This window comes from Miniopterus natalensis, chromosome 8 (assembly GCF_054644295.1).
Source record: "Miniopterus natalensis isolate mMinNat1 chromosome 8, mMinNat1.hap1, whole genome shotgun sequence".
Taxonomy (NCBI): domain Eukaryota; kingdom Metazoa; phylum Chordata; class Mammalia; order Chiroptera; family Miniopteridae; genus Miniopterus; species Miniopterus natalensis.
In genome coordinates, this window is record NC_142088.1 from 14,385,879 (window position 1) to 14,406,040 (window position 20,162).

General features: G+C 37.6%; 1 protein-coding gene across 1 annotated transcript in view; it reads left to right on the forward strand.

The window, feature by feature from the left end:
* The window catches only part of ABCA12 (ATP binding cassette subfamily A member 12), a 156,737-nt gene that overhangs the window by 123,631 nt on the left and 12,944 nt on the right, over window positions 1-20,162 (forward strand). The window contains exons 34-44 of the mRNA XM_016196895.2: window positions 1,393-1,645; window positions 2,250-2,336; window positions 3,085-3,178; window positions 6,045-6,172; window positions 8,099-8,186; window positions 9,947-10,052; window positions 14,048-14,102; window positions 14,676-14,853; window positions 16,350-16,465; window positions 17,494-17,653; window positions 18,737-18,990. Of these exons, the coding sequence (XP_016052381.2) occupies window positions 1,393-1,645; window positions 2,250-2,336; window positions 3,085-3,178; window positions 6,045-6,172; window positions 8,099-8,186; window positions 9,947-10,052; window positions 14,048-14,102; window positions 14,676-14,853; window positions 16,350-16,465; window positions 17,494-17,653; window positions 18,737-18,990 (1,519 nt within the window). The remainder of the gene's footprint in view (window positions 1-1,392; window positions 1,646-2,249; window positions 2,337-3,084; window positions 3,179-6,044; window positions 6,173-8,098; window positions 8,187-9,946; window positions 10,053-14,047; window positions 14,103-14,675; window positions 14,854-16,349; window positions 16,466-17,493; window positions 17,654-18,736; window positions 18,991-20,162) is intronic.

Here is a 20,162-nt window from a genome sequence, read left to right on the forward strand (position 1 = left end):
CTGGCTCTAAACCTCAGAAAAGGCAGTCTCTAATGTTTGTACAGTTCTGGAGCTTGGGAGTCTCATCTGTCATACTCCCCATTTATCATGTTTTGGGGAATGTAACTGTCAGGTCCATGGAACTGAGGACTTTGAAAGTGGTCATCTGCTTCAGGAAGGAAATGTTATGTGTTTCCTCTGCATTCTTCTCATAATTTGAAACTCTTCTTTAGTCAAAATGTACCCGTCATTGACCTTATCTTTGAGGAAGCTCCGTTTGATACACCTGTAAGTCGTCCACATGTAATTTCTCAAGAAACAGAAAAGCATACTAATTAACTTAAAATATTCAGCTCCTTCTACAATTCCCCTTTGCAGAGATACGAGTTTTCATTTAAACCTGTTCACTCTGTTTAACTGGCGTTCATTTTAAATTAAGCAGCTTTGTATTTTCCCTTATCAGCTAAATGAAGATCGTGATTTTTTTTTGGTGCTGCATAATTTGTGATGAAGAATTAAAAATATCCAGAGTTGACTAACATTGTCATCTTATCACATGCTTGCTTGGCAGCAGGCCTTAGGAGAGAATGTTGTATTTGAACCTATTTTTTTAGGGGGCGCTGCTGAGTTTGTCAGTTGTTAAGAGCAGTAAGGAGGAAACAGGTTATGGCCTCCACAGCTGCTCTTACTCTAAGAAGCCATGGAATTTTTCTCAGCACCTGAAAAGCATTTCAGAGGGGAGGAGAATAGACATTTTGCCTAATAAGTTCTTTTTTTGTGACTAGTGGTAAAAATGGAATTTTGAAATGCCGTATAATTAGTCCAAATTTGTAAAGAGAATGTAATGAGTAAGTGTTTGAACTAGAATTACACTTTGGAGGAGAGCATTTTCCTTTCCCCACATTTAAGGTGAATTCATTGGACCTCACATTAAGAATGAGAGACAGTGAGACATAATTACTAAGTTTCCCAGAGTAGGAATGAATTCTTAGACTAGGTTGATATTCTGGTTTCTGTTTATCCTACTTGGATTCAATCTCTTGGTAGAAGCTATCCCTTCAGTATCAGTGATAAGTAATACATACTGAGCCTTCATTCAGGCTGGACACTGGGAACAACGTTCATTTATGAAATTATAGATACCTCTTTGACATGTAAAACTATTATGCACATGACTAGTAATATTTTGTGTCTAGTGATTTATAATTTTCAAAGCACTTTTACATGACGCTTTGTGAGATGGAGGCTCAGGCCCAAAGCTGTCAAAGAGCTGAATCTAAAATCCAAATCTTTACAATACAAGATTTCCCCCCCAATCACATTGTATCATTGATCCATAGTTTTTGAAGTAGCTTAATTACTCAACTTCCCAGGACTTCCCAGAACCATATGAAGCCTCTTTTTGTTAATCAGACAAAATCCTGACCAGAGGAGAGAGGTTGCATGGCTTCAGCCTGCTGCTGAAGAAGATCATGGCCATCCTCATCAAGAGGTTCCACCACACCCGCAGGAACTGGAAGGGTTTCATCGCGCAGGTTGTCCTCCCCATCGTCTTCGTAACCACTGCCATGGGCCTTGGCACGCTGAAAAACTCCAGCAACAGCTACCCGGAGATCCAGATCTCCCCCTCTCTTTACGGAACCTCCGAGCAGACGGCGTTCTACGCGTAAGTTTCCTTCCTTTACCCAAAAACCTATCTCCCCGTGGCCTCCAGAGGCACAGCTGGGCCTGAGCGAATGCAATGAAATACTGAAAAATGAGAACTTAGGAGCCACAGACCCTAACTCTGACAAAGGACCAGACAGCTTGATTGGTTGTGACACTCCTAGTGCCAATAAATAAGTTTTAAGAGTTTTGTGTTAGCCTAAAAATAAAGTTACGGTGGATCTTTATTTTTAATGACTAGACTTTAATCAAGAGAGTCAGGTTAGGCGTGGCTTCCCAATCTATTGTAATATATAGCAAATGACTCTTTATGGGGCTCACAAATTGAAAAATAGTGCAGGATTCTGTATAATATAGTGTTACATATACAGTATGTGATCAGGAAACGCACATGACAATCAGAGACTAGCGAGGCAGCCGCAGAGAGATGTGTGTCTATCCTTTTGTGTGACACTTTTTTTTTCTCTGTGACTAAGTCTTTCTTAGATTTTTAGGATAGCAGTCCATAGAGGGCCTATTTCATTTCCTCAGATTACTCATGAGCGTGAGGCTAACATGGGAGCTAGGGAAGGACTCATGAATGTTTCTGTCCCTTAATGTTACAGGAATTCGAACCCAAGCACAGCAGGGCTGGTCTCAGCAATGTGGACCTTCCCTGGCATCGACAACATGTGTTTGAACGCCAGTGATATGTAAGTGGCTCTTGCTCTTTTTCTTTGTTTCAGCATTCCACTTTGTGCGTGTGCATGCGTGTGCGTGTGCGTGAGGGTGTGTGAGTGAGGGGATGCGGGCTATTTGGCTGGAGGAGGGCAGTCCACTGGTAGAAATGCGGTTAAGCGATACTATCCATCTCTAGTTCACTCCCTGGCTATGCTGTAATAATAAACATCTTTTGTGTACATATTTCCATTGAACAATCCTGTGACTTATTAATCCCATTCTTAAAATGAGAAGCTGAGGCTCGTAGGGACCAAGATTCTTATATAAAGAAATTTAGGTAGGAAGTTGTGTAGCTAACGCTGATACCCATCTTGACTCCAGTGCCCATGCTTTTGCACTGTGCAGTGTTCCTGTTCAAACTTCCAAGGAGGGCACAGCGATCTAGACCTGACGTTAATGCATCGTTTTGCTAAAGTATCCCTTTCCTCTCAGAGGACAGAATGAAAAGACAAAGAGAAGACAGGTCAGAAAGCCCCTCCTTGCCCTACTAAGACAATTCAATGAGCTTTGGTTTTCACACTGTTTAATCACTAAGTGCTCTCCCTCGACTCCCCCCAAAATGTCAGATTACTTGAAAATGGTAGTGCAATGTGCATTTAAGTAATAAAAAATCAGCAAGTTGTACAGGACCTGAATTTAATGACAAATACTCTCTCCTATGCTCGTGCATAAACATGAGAATGCCTGCATACCTCACCTCAATATCATTTTTACTTGCAGGAGGTGTTTAGAAAGCAACAGTCTGGGAAAATGGAACACCAGTGGAGAACGTATCACTAACTTTGGTGTTTGTTCTTGCTCAGAAAATGTCCAGGTAAGATGGAAGTCAGTTTCAGTGAAGTAGGAAAAAGAAAGGAATAAATATCAAAACTTGAAAGATCTATCTAGGTTACCAAAGAGTCAGTATAATTTCATTTTATGGATGCTGGTAGCTCAACAATGTGGACCTGGGCAGCTCAAAAATATTGTCCTTGAACTTCAGGTCACTGTTGTAAATCCATCTCAGGACACATTTCCAAGGGTAGGTAATTCTATGACAGTCTTCATGGAAATTAACTGAAGATGAATTTTTGGTTTCAGTTCAGTTCTAACCAGAAAGCTCTATATTTCATACGACAAAATGGCACCGTAACTGTCATATTTGAAAACACAGTGAGAGTGCCACCGCGGTGGCCAGCTGGGAAGTCAGTAATGTGGAAATCCAGAGCAGAGCTCCTTATGTCTCTAACAACACCTCCAGAATGCCAGAAAATCCATGTTCTGAAAGAAACAGAAAAGATTGTCCAATTACCACTTACCCTGTGTGTATGCTATGGATATACACCTTAGGCCTATCATTCAATAAACTTTTAAGAAAACTAAATTCACTGGGGAAATTAAAGATATTTGAAGAAAAGAGATCACTATTCGTCTCTGAGAGTCACTGTGTTGTCAGCTTGCTTCCCTAGGGGAAGAATCGAGCAACATTTTCTTCAAAGTGTCATATGACTGTACCCTGAAAGGTTAGAATGAAAATGTTTTCAGTAAATGCAACCTGTTTTTGTGTTTTCATGCAAGACAGTTACCAACAATAAAAGATGGGATTCAACTGGCATCTTTTGGAATCCTTGCATGCTAGTCTTACCCGGTACTCAAAGAGTTTTTCTAATCCCTCTTTTAATCTACCTAATTTCTGAAATTCTTTATGTATTTTGTTTAGCTCACAGTAAAAATCAGCTAACAGTAGTGAAGATTGGAACCTGGATACATTTTTTAAACAAAAGAAAAAAAACAACACCAGGAGATTTTAAATTTTTCAACCTAATACTCTGTTGATGAGAATCTAAATTTGTGCAAAACAGTTTTTAAAAGTGTTTGGCAGTATCTACTAATGCTGAAGATATACATACAGTATGGAATCAGTAATTCCCACCAGAAATGTGAATAGGTTCTCCAAGAGACATATTTATAGAACATTTATAGCAATACTATTTGTACTAGCCACCCAAATTCCCACTGACAGTAGAGTGGATAAATTGAATGTAATATTTTGGATAAAATGGAATTCTCTAAACAATAAAATGGGAATGATTGATCTGCCACAAGACATCATGCTGGAAGATTCTCACAAACAAAGGATGAGTGAAAAAAGCCAAATACAAGAGAGTACATGTAATATGATTCCATTCATGTAAAATACAAAAACATGCAAAACTATCCTGTGCCAGTTACTTTGAGGGTGGTAGTGATTGGGAGGGAGCATGGTGAGGGGGCTTCCAGGGCCCTAGCATTGTTCTGTTCCCTGATCCGGTTACTGGTTACACGGATTCAGTTTATCAATTCATCAAGCAGTATACTTTTTAATATGTGTGCTTTTCTGCATTTATAATAGAATTCAATAAAATTAAAGCTAAAAAGTTATAAGGGTATGGAAGGGTATCTTTTGATTTATGAAACCAGTGGCATTCTAGAATGTGATCCTCAGGTTGACACAACTTGATATAAGGTGAAATTCAGCAGTCATTTTTTAGAGCAACCTTCAACCCTGTGCTCTTGGTACACATGTGTGGTAGGAACCTCAAGGTGTTGGACGTTGTATGAAGGGATGGAAGGAAAAACTGGAAAAGTGCTGGGTTTCCCAAACTACACTTCATGGCAGTGAAACATGGGAAGCTTCAGAGCAAAGTAAATGGTCAGGAAGTGCAGAAAGCTGCAAGCATAAAAGTAAGTGATTAAAACTAAGCTCTGAGATTGGTTAATAGTAATGTACCAAAGCACTTAAACAAATGTGTGATTGTACCGTAAGATGCTAACAATGAGCAGACCTGGTGAGGGGTCTACAGGGATTCTGTATTATTTTTGCAATATATATATATATATATATTTGGGTTTTTTGGGAATAATTCATATTTATATATGTAAATATTAGATTTAGATTTATAGAAAATTAAATTAGATTTAGGTTTAGATATATGTAAAATTGAGCTCTGACACCTAGATTTGGTACCTTAAAACTAATATAACTCAAACTTTTCTTTTTGAATCCTCACTGCTTTTTTATTGATTTGAGAGAGCAAGAAGGGGAGGGAGGGAGAGAGAAAAACAGTGATGTGAGAGAGAAACGCCGAGCGGTTGCCTCCCCTTGCGCCTGAGCGGGGCTCATGCCCACGGCCTAGGCATGTGCCCCGAGCGGAAAGGGAGCCCCGAGACTTCAGGTGCCTGGGGCGATGCCCCAACCAGCCGGCCACCCGGAGGGGCAGGAGTCAGACTCCACTGCTGTTACATCCTGAGCACCTCGGCCTGCTAATGTTATCTTTTCAATTTGGGGCAAACATTTTTTTCTTCCCTGTGAATTACTGAGGGAATTTTGAGTCATCTTAGTGTTTAGTGTTATTTTCCAAACATATCAAGCCTGTCAGTACAGTGAAGGAAAAATTGCACATTAGTTGTGTTCTTTTTTCTTTTACTTCAAGTGAGCCCTGAACACAAGCATAAGCCCTCTGCATATAATAGCTGCTTGTTTTTATTTCTTGGCCCGGGCAAGATGCCTTCCTCTCAAAGCTCTTTAAGGCCAGAGAGCAGACGTCACCTCCACCAGCCGCAGTAACAGACAAGTGACAAGGCTGCTGGTCCTTCATGTTGTCTGTTTGACTTGCACTGTGTTGGCTAGAAAGAACTTAATTTTTAACTTTATTTTTCAGGAATGTCCTAAATTTAACTATTCGCCACCTCACAGAAGAACGTATTCTTCCCAAGTAATTTATGACCTCACTGGGCACCGCTTGGAAAATTATCTCATATCAACTGCTAATGAATTTATGCAAAAAAGGTAAGAATACTCCATTTATAGCATTTAACAGAGCATATTTTGCTTCCTCATTTCAGTGGTACCTGCTTTCCAAACTTGAGACAATAGATGCAAATTCTATTGATTATTTACATGGTTAAATTATCTGTTTTATCTAAACAGCTTTATGTATGAAAATTTAAGTAATGAGTAAATTAAGATTCATTTGAGCAAGTTAAAAAGCATTGATTTTTTTCGGCCTCAAAAATGTGTTGTAAAATTCAGGCACTTTTTTTTTCTTGAAGCAAAAGAGAAGTTACTGACTGTATTATGCCAACTGGGAGAATTTTAAGGCATTGCTTTCCATGACAAATGGCCTTTGTTCCAACAAGAGTATCTCCACATGTGCATAAAATGAACACATGTGTAACAAGGCCCTGGACAAATACCTAAGACACTTAAACATTTGCCAGGGATGTAAGATTGGTAGGCTTGCGTTTGCAAAAACATGGGTGACCTGGAGGACACTACTAAGTGAAATAATCCAAACACTGAATGACAAATACTGCATGATTTCACTTATATGTGGAATCTAAAATAGTCAGACTCACAGAAGTAGAGAGTAGAATGGTGGTTGCCGGAGTTGGGGCGGAGGGGGAGATGGGGAGATGCTGGTCAAGGGTATAACAGTGTCGGTTACATAAGACGAATAGATTCTGGAGATCTAATCAACAGCAATGTGACGAAGTTAACAATATTGTATTGTACATTTGAAATTTGCTAAGAGGATAGATCTTAAGAGTTCTCAGCACATATGCACACAATGAACAAAAAGAAATGGTAACTATATGAGGTGATGGATATGTTCATTAGCTTGATTGTGGTGATTATTTCACAGTGTTTACACATATCAAAACCTCAAGTTGTATATGTTAAATATATACAATTTTTATGTCAATATACCTCAATAAAGCTGGGGAGGTGGGAGTTGGTACTCTTGCAATAGCTACTATTTTCTCTTTTTTTACATCTCCTTCCACTTTTATGTCTCAGTGTACACAAAAAACTAACGTTAGCTGTAAAATAATTACAAACTACAGATAAAAAGAAAAAATAGTCTCTCTCTCCTTAGATACAACCACAATTGATTGTATATCCTGCTAGAAATTTTCTAGTCAGAGATACATTTAAATATTGTCAACAAAGTGGGGTTGGTTGATTATTAAAAAACTGTTCTAAAACCTGTTTTTTAAAAAAGTGAACAGTATGCTATAGTGTACTTTGCATGTGAACACTATAGTGCTGTGACATTGCATTTAGGATGACAGTCACAAGAATATTATACCAGTGTGACTGTACCATTATTTATTTAACCCAACCCCTAGTGGGACATTTAAACTAATCTAGTCTTTAAATTGCTACTTGGATTTTTAAAATTCACTTATTAGTATTAAGAGACCATGAACTGATGGGTGGTTATATAGACACAACTCACCTTCAAATATCCAGGAAGGGAAAATGTATAGTAGCAGGGGACAAGGTAAGGGAAAACGTTTGGAAAATAGAAGAAATAGAGTCATTTGAAAAAAGTTAAAAACTGATTTTATATCACTTTAGTATTAAATTACCTAAGAAGGGATATTTAAGCTCTAGTCTTAAGATTTCTGAGATGGTGCAGATCCAGTTAAGATGGAAGAACTGGTCAGGTTATATGTCATTGATTTTCAGAACACTTTCTCCACATTTGCTATTGTTTAGAAGGACTTTTCACTTCTAGTTATAGTGTACATTTTAGACTAAAATATGATAAAATAAATCAATAAAAATGTAAAATATTTGTCAGGCAGTATTTATTTCATACCGAAAATGTGTTCCTAATGGAAAGAAAAGATTGAGCTCTTAAACATTTTAGATCTGTGTGACTATTTTCTCCATTAAAACAAATATAAATTTTATTACTCTATATAGATATGGAGGTTGGAGTTTTGGGCTGCCTTTGACTAACGACCTTCGTTTTGATGTAACAGCAGTTCCTGCCAATAGAACTCTCGCCAAGGTAAATTATGAACTTTCTCCTGGGATGTCATATAAATGAGAATGTGAACTTGAAACGTTCAAGCGTTTTCATGAGGTAAAAACAAAAGATGGGTATAATCAATTTGAAAAGCAATTTGGCATAGTAATACATACCCCATAGCACAGTGATTTCAGTCCTGTGTAGTTACCCTAGGGAAACGTGTACACACAAGTACCAGGATGCATATACTAATGTGGACATACTGGTGTTTCCCATATTAGCCCAAAACACAACCCCAAGTGCCCATATACGCTAGAATACATACATAAATTGTTATATATTTATTCAATAGAACTTTTAGCAATGGAAATGAAAAAACTCAGTGCTATATAATACATAGACTAAGCCTCCTGAACATTATTAATAAGCAAAAGAAAAGACAAAAAGGAATGCATAAATATAATCACATTCACTATAAACTTTGACAATAGGCAAAACACAACCATATTGTTTAGGGGCGAGAGAATTATGCTTTGGAATGACATAGAGGGTCCAGGAGAGGTTATTCTGTGGTGCTGGTGATTTTGGTTTCTCAACCCAAGTGATGGCTCAATGGATGTACTCCCTTTATATTTTTTGTTAAAGTCTACATTGATGTTTTATGTATATTTTATTATGTTGTGTCATATATATTTAGCCTTGTTTTTTAAAGAGCATGGAAACTTAACGGATTTTGATGGAGGTTTAAAAAATCCTGTTGGCTCTTTTTTTCTTCTAGATCATACCTATGTTGTGAAACAAGCTAGTGTCACAGAATCACATGCATATGATCAGACGCGTGATCATTGGTAGTCTTAGGAATTTTCAGTTGCCCTTCTCATGTTTCTCATTAGGTGGTAAGAGACGTATACAGACTTGGAGGAAGTAGAAAACTAATATTCACTTAGTTATTGTTATAAACCAAGCACTAGCATCACCTGTTACACAAACTACCTAATTTCATCCTCATGACATCTCTATAAGTATTGAGCCCATTTTAGCTGATTTTCACAAGGTCAGAGAAAGTAAAAATAGTAGTACTGAATATTTGAATGCCACCTCCTTTTGTTCCTGTCTTTCCTCTCTCAATACAAAGTAAATATTCTTGCATAAACAATGGAGTTGTAATATTAAATAATTTCTCTACAATCAGATTTGTAATTTTAAATGATCAGTTGGGTTTCTTGAATTGAGGTCCACCAGTATTTTAAATCCCTCTGTTTTTGACATAGAAAGTAAAAAATATTCACTTCTTTGTGGGTTATAACTAGGAATAGAGTGTTAGTGGGGGGATTTCAAGGTCATCAATCTTGTTGCTAAGGACACAATGCTTGTACATGTGTTTAATTTCTTTCTACAGCCTGGCATATATGCCCATCTGTTTTTGTTATTATTTTTGAGAGCCAGAATGCCTTAGTTTTAGTCTGTGAATCACTACAGACCAGCCTCAGAAGTGGAGATAGTAACAATTTTTCCAGTTTATTTAAAGCTTTGCCTACAGAGAAGATCGGGATAAGTGATGACCTGGTGCTATCATACAGAAAATAACTATTTTCCCAGTCTCTGTCCATCACTAAATTGGAAACTTAGAGGTCTGTGGGCCACACTCTGGGGGATGATTTATAATCTTCCAAGATAAAATAAGCTGTTGGAAATTGGTGCTTCTATTTTAAATATAAGTTCTGTAGGCTGTCAGGTATAAAGACAGCCTAGTTCAATGGAACACAATTCTAATCTTGCCTTCTTTTGGAATTAAACAGGTTTGGTATGATCCAGAAGGCTATCACTCCCTTCCAGCTTACCTCAACAGCCTGAATAATTTCCTCCTGCGACTTAACATGTCGAAACACGATGCTGCTCGACACGGTAAAATTACTTACACAGAGCTCCTTATATTGCCACTTTTGCCACTCTCCATATAAAAAAATCACACTAGATCCCATTTCCTCCCAGTGGCAGGTATTCTGTGGTACCTAAATCACAGATCTTTAAAGGGAGTTTAGAGGTCCTACTTCCAAACTACCACCCAGTAGAAGGTTTGGGATAATCCCCTTAACTTCAGGTTAACTTAGTTTCCTCATTTATCAATTCAGGACAATAATGCTGACTTCACTCTTATTTCTGCTCTCATACCTAGTAGTTACATCTCAGAGGAATATATTTTATAACTACTTACTTGTATATAGGCTAAAACATTTAAAAAAATGATGTCAATAAATATTGAACACAAATCTAAACATGAAGACAAAACTTTTAATTGAAGAAGCTCTGTACTTGACCAAAAGTGTTACCATTAATTGAGCACTTACCTCATGCCACATGCTTTCTAGGGAATATTACTAATTCTACAAGCACTCTTTCAAGCTGAGTATTTCTGGGGCTCGGAAGTGGGATTTGAACCCATGTCTGTCTGACTCTTGCCTCTTGGTTTCTCTAATACTCAATACTTCATTTCTCTATTACTTCTCCTGTCTCAGCCAGTTTCACTTTAGTTGGATTTCCCAAGAGGCTTCCACATAGTTTTAAAAATAGAGTTTATAATTTGAAAGAGAGTGATTTATTTTTCTAATTCAATTACTGTCCACCAGACCATTTGATCGTCTTAAGCATTGCTCAAATTATTTTGCTATATTGATCCTAAAAGAGAATAATGATAAAGATGAAAAAACTAAGTAATATATTTGCTGGCCCAGCCTGAGTTTCTAGCCCAATAAATGAGGTAACAAATAACCTATGAAATAGGGGGAAAAGACACAACGTGTCTTTGAGAAACGCTGAGGACTAGTTTTCTGTCATCTCCCTGCTGTTAGGCGTAATAGCGTATGCTGGATGTTCTGGGGATTGTGCCACTAAAGGGTGGGTCAGATACTCATTCTAGAAACAGAATCTTTTGGAATCTTCATTTCAGAGAAAACAGCATTTCCCCCCAACGGCTTTGGCATTTTCTTAGCAGGGGGAAGCATAAAGAAACAGCAAGAGATAGATAGTCCTGAGATCTAGGGCATCAGGAAAGGGCATGGTCAAAAGTGGTAAATTGAGTGAAATAGTGACCAAGGCCCGGTGAGTCTAGTTTAACCTGGTTTGAAATACTGTTGAACACTCAGCGTTTGGTAGGATGTCTTATTCAGAGCAAAAAGTATTTGTGACAGGTAATGAAAGTGTAAAAACGATAGAAGTGACTAAGGGACAGTGTAGCAAAGGTATGTCAGTGAGAACAAGAGGCCAGAGCCACTTTTGAAGGGCCAGCTGTTGAAGCCTGTATTCAGATTTCATTCATCACTAATGTTCTTTTCCTAGCCCAAAGCAATCTGAGTCATCCTGGACCCCAGGAGGCTAGGTGTGGCTCCTACCACTGTATTTTTAAGTTGCACAGTATAAAGAATCAAGAATTCTGGAACATACACTGTATATTGACCCAAAAAGGATTTTTTTTTAAATTTAAAAATAAGTCTTAGCTTTAATTATAGAGAGATTAAAAGTAGTATGTCTTCTATTTTGTAATTAATTTTTCTTATATAGACTGATGAAAATGGTAGCCTTCCACACTCTCTGGAAGGAATTAAACTTCTTTAAAGAAGAAATCCATGTCACCCTAGAATACTTTTATTTTGTAATGCATGTTTAGGGTCTACCACGGTAATACTGTTTTTAAAAATCAACTCAGCTATTCTCCTGCCACCTGCACCCTACTACTCTAGTTGTTTGAAGGTATTTTTGTTAGAGTCTACAGGAACTGGGATTTTGCTTTAGCTGTAAAATTGATTTTCTTTGAATTCTCACATTCTATTAAAAATCTTTTAATTAACTTTTCTTTACCATGTCAATATCTATTATATTCATACTGTTTCCTCTCATGGTTAATTACACATGATAATTCTGTTCTTGCTTCCCAAGGAATATAGGTTTGCTTGTTTTTACTAACAAATGTTATACAACAAGGCTATTTTTCAAAAAATAACTAACCCATTGTTCCTTCCCCCCTAGTGTTTAATCTTACCGTTTATTGCGTTAGTCACAATGGTCAAAGGGAAGTTTCGCATTTTGCGTTTACAGCTGTAGAGACAACATTAATGTGTTACTTTAAAATATATATTTTTACTGATTTTTAGAGAGGGAGGAAGGGAGAGGGAGAGAGAGAGAATCATGTGAGAGTGAAACATATATCGGCTGCCTCCTGCACGCCCCCTACCAGGGATCGAGCCTGCAACCCAGGCGTACGCCCTGACCTGGAATCAAACCGGCAACCTTTCGGTGTACAGGATGACGCCCAACCAACTGAGCTACACCAGCCAAGGCTAACATGTGTTACTTGTAATGTGTATTAGGTATGGGGGAAATAATTGAAATGTTAAGACTGACTAGATTTGATAAGCATTTGTTGGCTAATCACTATAATCAAAACACTGTGCTGGATGCTGTAGAACCCACGGAGAAGATTTTGATATAGATTCCCAACCCTACCACATTTACTTGGTCTTTCAACTAAAGATGCGCATGAAAACAATTGGTTCAGCACCATTTTTCATAGTGGGCTAAACGTATTTGCAAAGATTCCTCTAGAGTATTTCTTGATTCTGAAACACAAAACAGATTTTTTTTTAATGTTTTCCCCCTGCCTATATTATAATTCAGCAATTAGGTTTATGTAGGGTCCCAAGGAAAATTGAATCTCTGTAAAAAGAGAGCCCATTAACTTACAACAACAACAACAAAGATAAGAAAAGTTCATTCCCCCAGTGACATGATTAAAATTCTAGGCCAAACTGGTTATTATTGTTGTTAGTTTCTCTGTTTTACTTCAACTACATACTTTTCCTTTAACATATAACAGTTGCAGAATTAAATTTCAAAGCATGTCACATTCTACTTAATATAAATTTAAGATAATTGAGAGAATATAACTTTAGAATAATTCTATAATGTTTAGGTGTTGTGAAGGGACCTTAATATACTAACATAATGAACATATGCTCTATGAGCAATAAGTGAGAAAGTTCTCCATCAGCTAATGACTCTAGAAACAAGTATTTAAGGAGTATCTTCCTTCCATCTCCTACCATTCTTTCCAAAGTTACTCATGCAGTATAGATTTTGCCTTCACACTGTGGTCCTTTAGGAAACCAATGACAGCCCATTTTGACTCTGGCTAGCCAACATCTTTTAAGGAAAAAAGGGGGAAAAAAATCTTGTTTCTAACTCCAAAAATGAAACCAACTGTGGGAGAACCCAATCATTTAGGACCATATTGGAATTAAGTGACTGCTTTTCTGAAGTCAGCTAGTTTCTCTCTTTCCTGATCTTTATGTCCCAATGAAAATCCCTTGGGGCTGGCTGAAGCTCCAAGCTCTACTGTGTTAGAATTTTAGACCAATGGGCATCTTAGAAATAAAGAGAAGGCAGGATCCTCTCTGGTACCATGTTTCCCCACCACAGCCAATAGTACAATGAGAAAGGAGTGGGAGTGATAAGTGTCTGCTCTTCAGGAGCTCCTCATATAACTGGTCTCCCTTTGAGTTGCTTCATTCTATGCCATAAATTTCTAAAGTAGAGCAGATAAACAGGAGAAAGTGGACAACAATTATTTAAATATAATAGAGAGGAAAATGCTATGTAAGAAACCTAGACCCCTCCCCTCAAAATTCTATACACGATCTGAAAACTTCGTTTCATTTTATGTGGGTGTCTCCAGTTGTGTGTCATTGATGAGACTGGAAGAAAATCACTTTCCTTTAAAAGAGTATCCCTAAAGTAAAATTCTTTAGGTCACAGCATCAGGAGAAATGTATTGTGTATTATTCTCTAAAAATTGGTATTTCTGATGAACTGAATACCTACTAATGGAAAGAACTGTCTTCTTTAAGCCATCATCATGTACAGTCACCCTTATCCAGGAGTACAAGACCAAGAACAAGCCACGTAAGTACATATATATGGCATAACTCCTTCCTCCTTGGCATAGACAAGTCTCTGCACCAAGTACTATAATTGGACATCACAGTTGTATCTGAATGAATGCCAGTCTGGAAAAGCTGGTGATATAGGTCACTGACTGGGATAAAAGGAAGTTTCTGAAAGAGTGTACAGTGGGGATGCCAAGTAGAGCTTGTTGACTATAGATTCATAGGATCTGCTGCTTTTGTAAGTCAAGTGCATAAGCGCTTCATCATTTCAATTTCCCTGCATAGCATTTAAGTCCTATTTCTATGCTCAAGAACTATATATATCCCTTGATATACCCCATAACCCTTGGAGACTGAGGTTTTTCTATCAAATATCCCCAGTCAATTCAGATGCGCTAGAGCTACATTTATTCCAGGGTCACAGCCGAGTCATGTAGAAGATATTATCTGGCTGCCTTGCAGGAAGACTTATTTGTGTCACATCCAACTCTTATACTGTTTTGTCGATGATTTTAGTCATGAATCTTTCTGAGGGGAAAAGAGGTCCAAAAACTTATGTGTGCTTTCTTCTCCCTATTGCTCACTATAGGATGAGCAGCCTAATCGATATTTTAGTGGCACTCTCCATCCTCATGGGCTACTCTGTCACCACTGCCAGCTTTGTCACCTATGTTGTAAGGGAGCATCAGACCAAAGCCAAGCAGTTGCAACATATTTCAGGCATCGGTGTGACATGCTACTGGGTAACAAACTTCATTTATGACATGGTGAGTAACTTATATATATCCTCAGAAAGCCAGGGCTGACTTGAGTAGAAGACATCAGTTTTTAAATTTGAGATTTATTTATGCTAGTTTTTTTCAGTTTATTACCACAAAATAAGTAAATTAAGAAAAAAAATACTTTGCATCAGTTTTATAGTCATCCACTGGTTAGATGATGCACTAGAGCTACATTTGTTTCAGGGCCACAGAGAAATCCATCTGCCTTCATCCCTGTGGTCTGAGGACCACCCGGATCAGATCCTCCAGGACACTTGTTCAATGCAGATTCCTGGGCCCCACTCCAGACCTATTAGATCCCTATCTTGGAAATGGAGCCTGGGAAATATGCACTTTTAGCAAAATCCCTCAAGTTATTTTGTGCACACTGGAGTTTGAGAGCCACAACTGTAGAAGCTTCACACAACAGCCTTGCCCAACGGTAGCAAACAGTCAAGCTTAGAAAATTTAATCAACTGATACTGAAAATTTCAAACTAGCAGCCCCTGCCAAATGACACATGGGAGAAGATTAGTAGGAACAATAAAGGGTGAATTTTATTGATAGCTCTCTAATTTGCATAAAATGGTCTCAAAGTTCAGATGTTTTTTCTTGACTCCAAATGTGCCAGTATTGGCCAAAAGCCCAGGATGGGTTTGCTTTGCCTGGTGATTATGTTGAAATTGTCTGAGTTGCTGTAAAGATCATTGGCTTACAGAGTTGGAGAGTAATTAACCACATATCCATTTTGTGAATGTATCTAGTGAGATCTGAAATGTGTTTGTTGTAGAAGTCAAAGCTGAAAGAATAGTAATGGCTCCTCTGGACTTAATAGGAGCTTCCATGTTAAGAAAGCTTAAAGGTGTACACTTCTATGGAGGGCTACTAACTATTTAGATTCTGTTGTAATGTATCTTGTGCTCACTCCAACTTAGGAGATTCCCCTGCCACCCCCAAATTAAAATACCATCTATTTCATTGTGTGCATCTTGCTGTAAACTCTCAGCATTTAATATTTGTACTTGTTAGTAAAACACTGAGTTCTTTGTTCACATACCTGTGATTCCAAGAATGTGTGGGACCTGCTGCTCTGCTGTTTTGCACAGACTGGCTCACACTGATAACCAAGCCTTAGAAACCAACCATCTGAGAGAGTTCCAGCATTCAAAATGAAATCAATACTTTGAGGACTGAATCTAATGCCAGGATGCCTGGCTGTCTTATCTTTCTCACTGAACCTCTGGCACTGAATTGTGCAGTCTTGAAGCCTGGAGGCAGGAACACTAGGAACTTCATATATATCTATACAGATATTGCAGGAGACAACTTCTAGAGTGAAACCAATGTAAAATAAGCTGAACATTACGAGCAACAGGAACATAAATATTCATTTCTTTAAATATTTCTAGGTCAACTTGTTATAGTTTTAAACTAGATGGGCTATTGATTTTTCTTTAAAAATACTTGCCATATATTAAACATTGCTTTACATATTCCCATAGGTATTCTACTTGGTGCCTGTAGCATTTTCAATTGGTGTCATTGCAATTTTTAAGTTACCTGCCTTCTACACTGGAAACAACTTAGGCGCTGTGTCTCTCCTACTCCTGCTGTTTGGGTAAGCTGCAGTGAAAGAAGAATTAACAGGATAAAATTCTTCTAGGCGCAAACAGAACCCAAATCTCATTAGCTAACTTACAATTGCCGTGGGGTTTCATTAGCCATGAATGATGACTAACAATACATTACACTTGCTAGTTCATAGTTTGTAAAGTACAATAGTTCTGAAAGTGAATGTTGTCATTAATAGTAATACCTACCATTAATGAGCACTTCCTAGGTACCAAGTGCCATGCTTAGCAATTTACACATGTAATTTAATTTACATAAAACTGGAGGCTTTAGAATGATCAGGAAAATGTATATACATGTATGGATTTTTCTATTGACAAATTTTGAGTATATATAGCATTAAATGTGTGTATATATATTTATATTTATGTATATTTATTTTATATAGGTGTCTAAACCACACACATAAGATTGTTTCCAAATGAGGGTACTACAGATTGATACAATCACTGCTCAGAGTAGCACTTCTTTCTTACCTGAATGCATGGGCCATATCCATCCAGTTAGCAATTGCAGCTAATGAAGGATCTCTTCTGTCTCTAGTTCTACTTCATTACCCCAAAGGTTGCTCAAATATTTGCTCAAAACAAGACAGCGAGCTTCTAAGCATACTGTCTGCTTAGCTTGCTTATAATAATACCATTATTTTTCCTCAGCTTTCAATTGTAAGATTTATATTGATTAAATCCATATTTCCAAGAAGAATAAAAAAAGGCTCTTGCCTAGGTGGAGTAACACCACCTCTAGGAGGAATTAATTTAAAATTGCAATAATATAGGAGTGCTCAAGGTTCCTTAAAAGAGAGGATTCTTACTGTCATTTTAAACATACCCTTTGGCTTTTTGTTGTTGTTAAAGAGAAGACTAGAAAAAAAGGAGAGCTCTAGCCTCATGGCTTGGCACCTCATTCCTAATGTTCATTTCACTTAGTAACCCCACCTAAGTATGGATGGATGGATGTAATAAGGAGGGTAACGAAGGCATAATTTTAAGTCTCAGTATTATTAATGTACAGGTATGCCACATTTTCTTGGATGTACTTGCTGGCTGGGCTCTTCCATGAGACAGGAATGGCTTTCATCACTTATGTCTGCATCAACCTGTTTTTTGGCATCAATTCCATCGTTTCCTTGTCGGTGGTGTACTTTCTGTCCAAGGAAAAGCCTAATGATCCGGTAAGGTCTTTTATTAGCCTGGTAAACTTCAGTGGGTGCCTCAAATGCTTCAGCATGTCCAAGGTGGAAAGATCTTCTGCATTTTGCATTCTCTGAATAGAAAAGAGACATTTCATTAGATTCTATTAAACTTCGTAGAGGAGAAACTACAGCCTTTTGAAATTCTATATGGGCTCCATCTAGGTTAGTAACTGATTACACTTACCCAGCAGCAAAACTATTGACATTATGACAGGGCTTGAGTGGAGTGATGGAAGTGAAATGGAGTCTATTGTATGACACTATAAGAACCTTGCTACCAATCGGTCAGCTCAGCTTTTTACTCATTAACACATTGGTGTGGTGTGGTAGTGACAAGGACAATGGCTTAGTTATATGACTGTGGGTTAAGATTCTTCTCAACATTCCTAGGGGGGAAATCCTAATTCACTGCCTTTCGGTCATGTGTAGGAGCCTACTCTGTTGTAAGCATCACTTCCCATTCAGAGCTCACAGTTACGAATAGTGGGAAGGGAAGCACTGACAGAGCCAGGCAATGAACTGGAAAGGAGTAGAGGGGAAAGGAAGCGAACGCAGGCAAAACAAGCAGACTCCAGGAGGAAGGAAATTCCTGAGGGGCAGTGGCTGGCCCCACGTGCGAGTAACGTGATGATGAGCCATTTGCTTCTCTTTAAGATTGGCCTTCTCTCTCCTCCCATTTCACTTCACCATTGTAGTCCCTTTTCAAATAGAAGTTGCCTTAGCTTCTGAAACTGCGGTCTCCTAACTTCCCTCTTCCCTCAGGTACTTACACATACCTTATATCAGACCCCAACCCCCTGGCTATTCCTCCATTCCTAAGATCTAAGGCAGGTCTGGAGGTGATTCTGTCTCCAGAATTTGGCCTGACACTTTAGATCATCTCAAGAAAGATATAACCTTTTCTGCTTGTATTTTAGTAATGAACCTCCACCATTTGGTTACAGTAAATATCTCTATGCAAATTCAGCATACGTGTGAAATAATATTTGTCTACTTCTAGTGTTAAATTTTTGTCAATTTGTGGGAAGTCTAACACTGAGCTTCATTTTTCTCTTATTTCAGACTTTAGAACTTATCTCTGAAACCCTCAAGCGCATTTTCCTGATCTTCCCACAATTCTGTTTTGGCTACGGATTGATTGAACTTTCTCAGCAACAGTCGGTCCTGGACTTCTTAAAAGCATACGGTGTGGAATTCCCAAGTGAAACCTTTGAGATGGACAAACTAGGTGCAATGTTTGTGGCTTTGGTTTCTCAGGGCACCATGTTCTTTTTCTTACGACTCTTAATCAATGAATGGCTAATAAAGAAATTCAGGTAAATACAGTGAAAACTTAGTGTGTGACATCCATGACAGAACTCAATTCAAAATACTCAGGGAGGGGTCAATATGTCTAAGCTTTTCCATTAGTATAGAAATGTTTTGCTCAAAAAACTTTTTAAAAAATTGTAGTAAATAGTTATCAAATCTTACAGTGTGTCTGCAAGTATTGCTGTATGCTGGAGAGTAATGTTAAGCACAATTGTGATCCATAAATAAATTAAGATTGAGCAGTGGAGAGAAAGTATATACATAAACAAAAGATGTGGTCTGTTTATGTTGTTTGCCTTTGGAAGAATAGAAAATAGAAACTGGGGATAAAGATTGAGCATGTACCATATTAGCAATGGATTTGGGGAAAGAAAATTTTAAAATTGAGGACGGAATCATAAATACACCTACCATTAACCCAGAAATTTTATTTCTAAGAATTTTTTCTACAGATATGCTCACAAATATGAGGAATTATGTATATAGAAGAGTATTCATCATAGCAACTATTTCCTAATAGCGAAAGAATGAAAACAATCTAACTTTATTAAGGGATTGCTTAAATAAATTATATATATGTATTCATAAATTAAATACCATGCAACCATTAGACAGAATGATGCAATTCCTGTGTAATATTTTGGATTACTTCTAATATTTATTAAGTGAAAAAATGCAGGGTTTAGAACTATATGTAAAGTATATTACCATTTGAGTTAGAAAATAAATATATGTTATTTATGCAAACACATGCATAGACTATCTAATTATGTGTGCCTGTGCTGAAGAGAACTGCATGTGGTTGAAGGAGATTTACTTTTCACTGAATATTCTTCAGCACCATTTTAATTTTAATATACGATGTGCACATATCACCTATCAGAAAATAAAACTTGATAATAATGAAAGGAATGAAAAGAGTGAAGATAGAGAAAAAAATCTGGGAACATATTTGAGAAATGAGTAACAATTTGTTTAGAACAGAATCAATGCAGTGAAAGTAAGAGTGTGGGGTTGGAAGATGGTGGAGTTTATTGAATGCTTGATTAAAGAGACATGGTTTGGACTTTGCTCAACAAACAAACAGTAGTCCATTAAAGGTTTCTGAACAGAGAGCAACATGATCAAATGGTGCCTTAGCAGGCGTGGTTTTTGTAGAGGTAGTGCTGATTGGAAT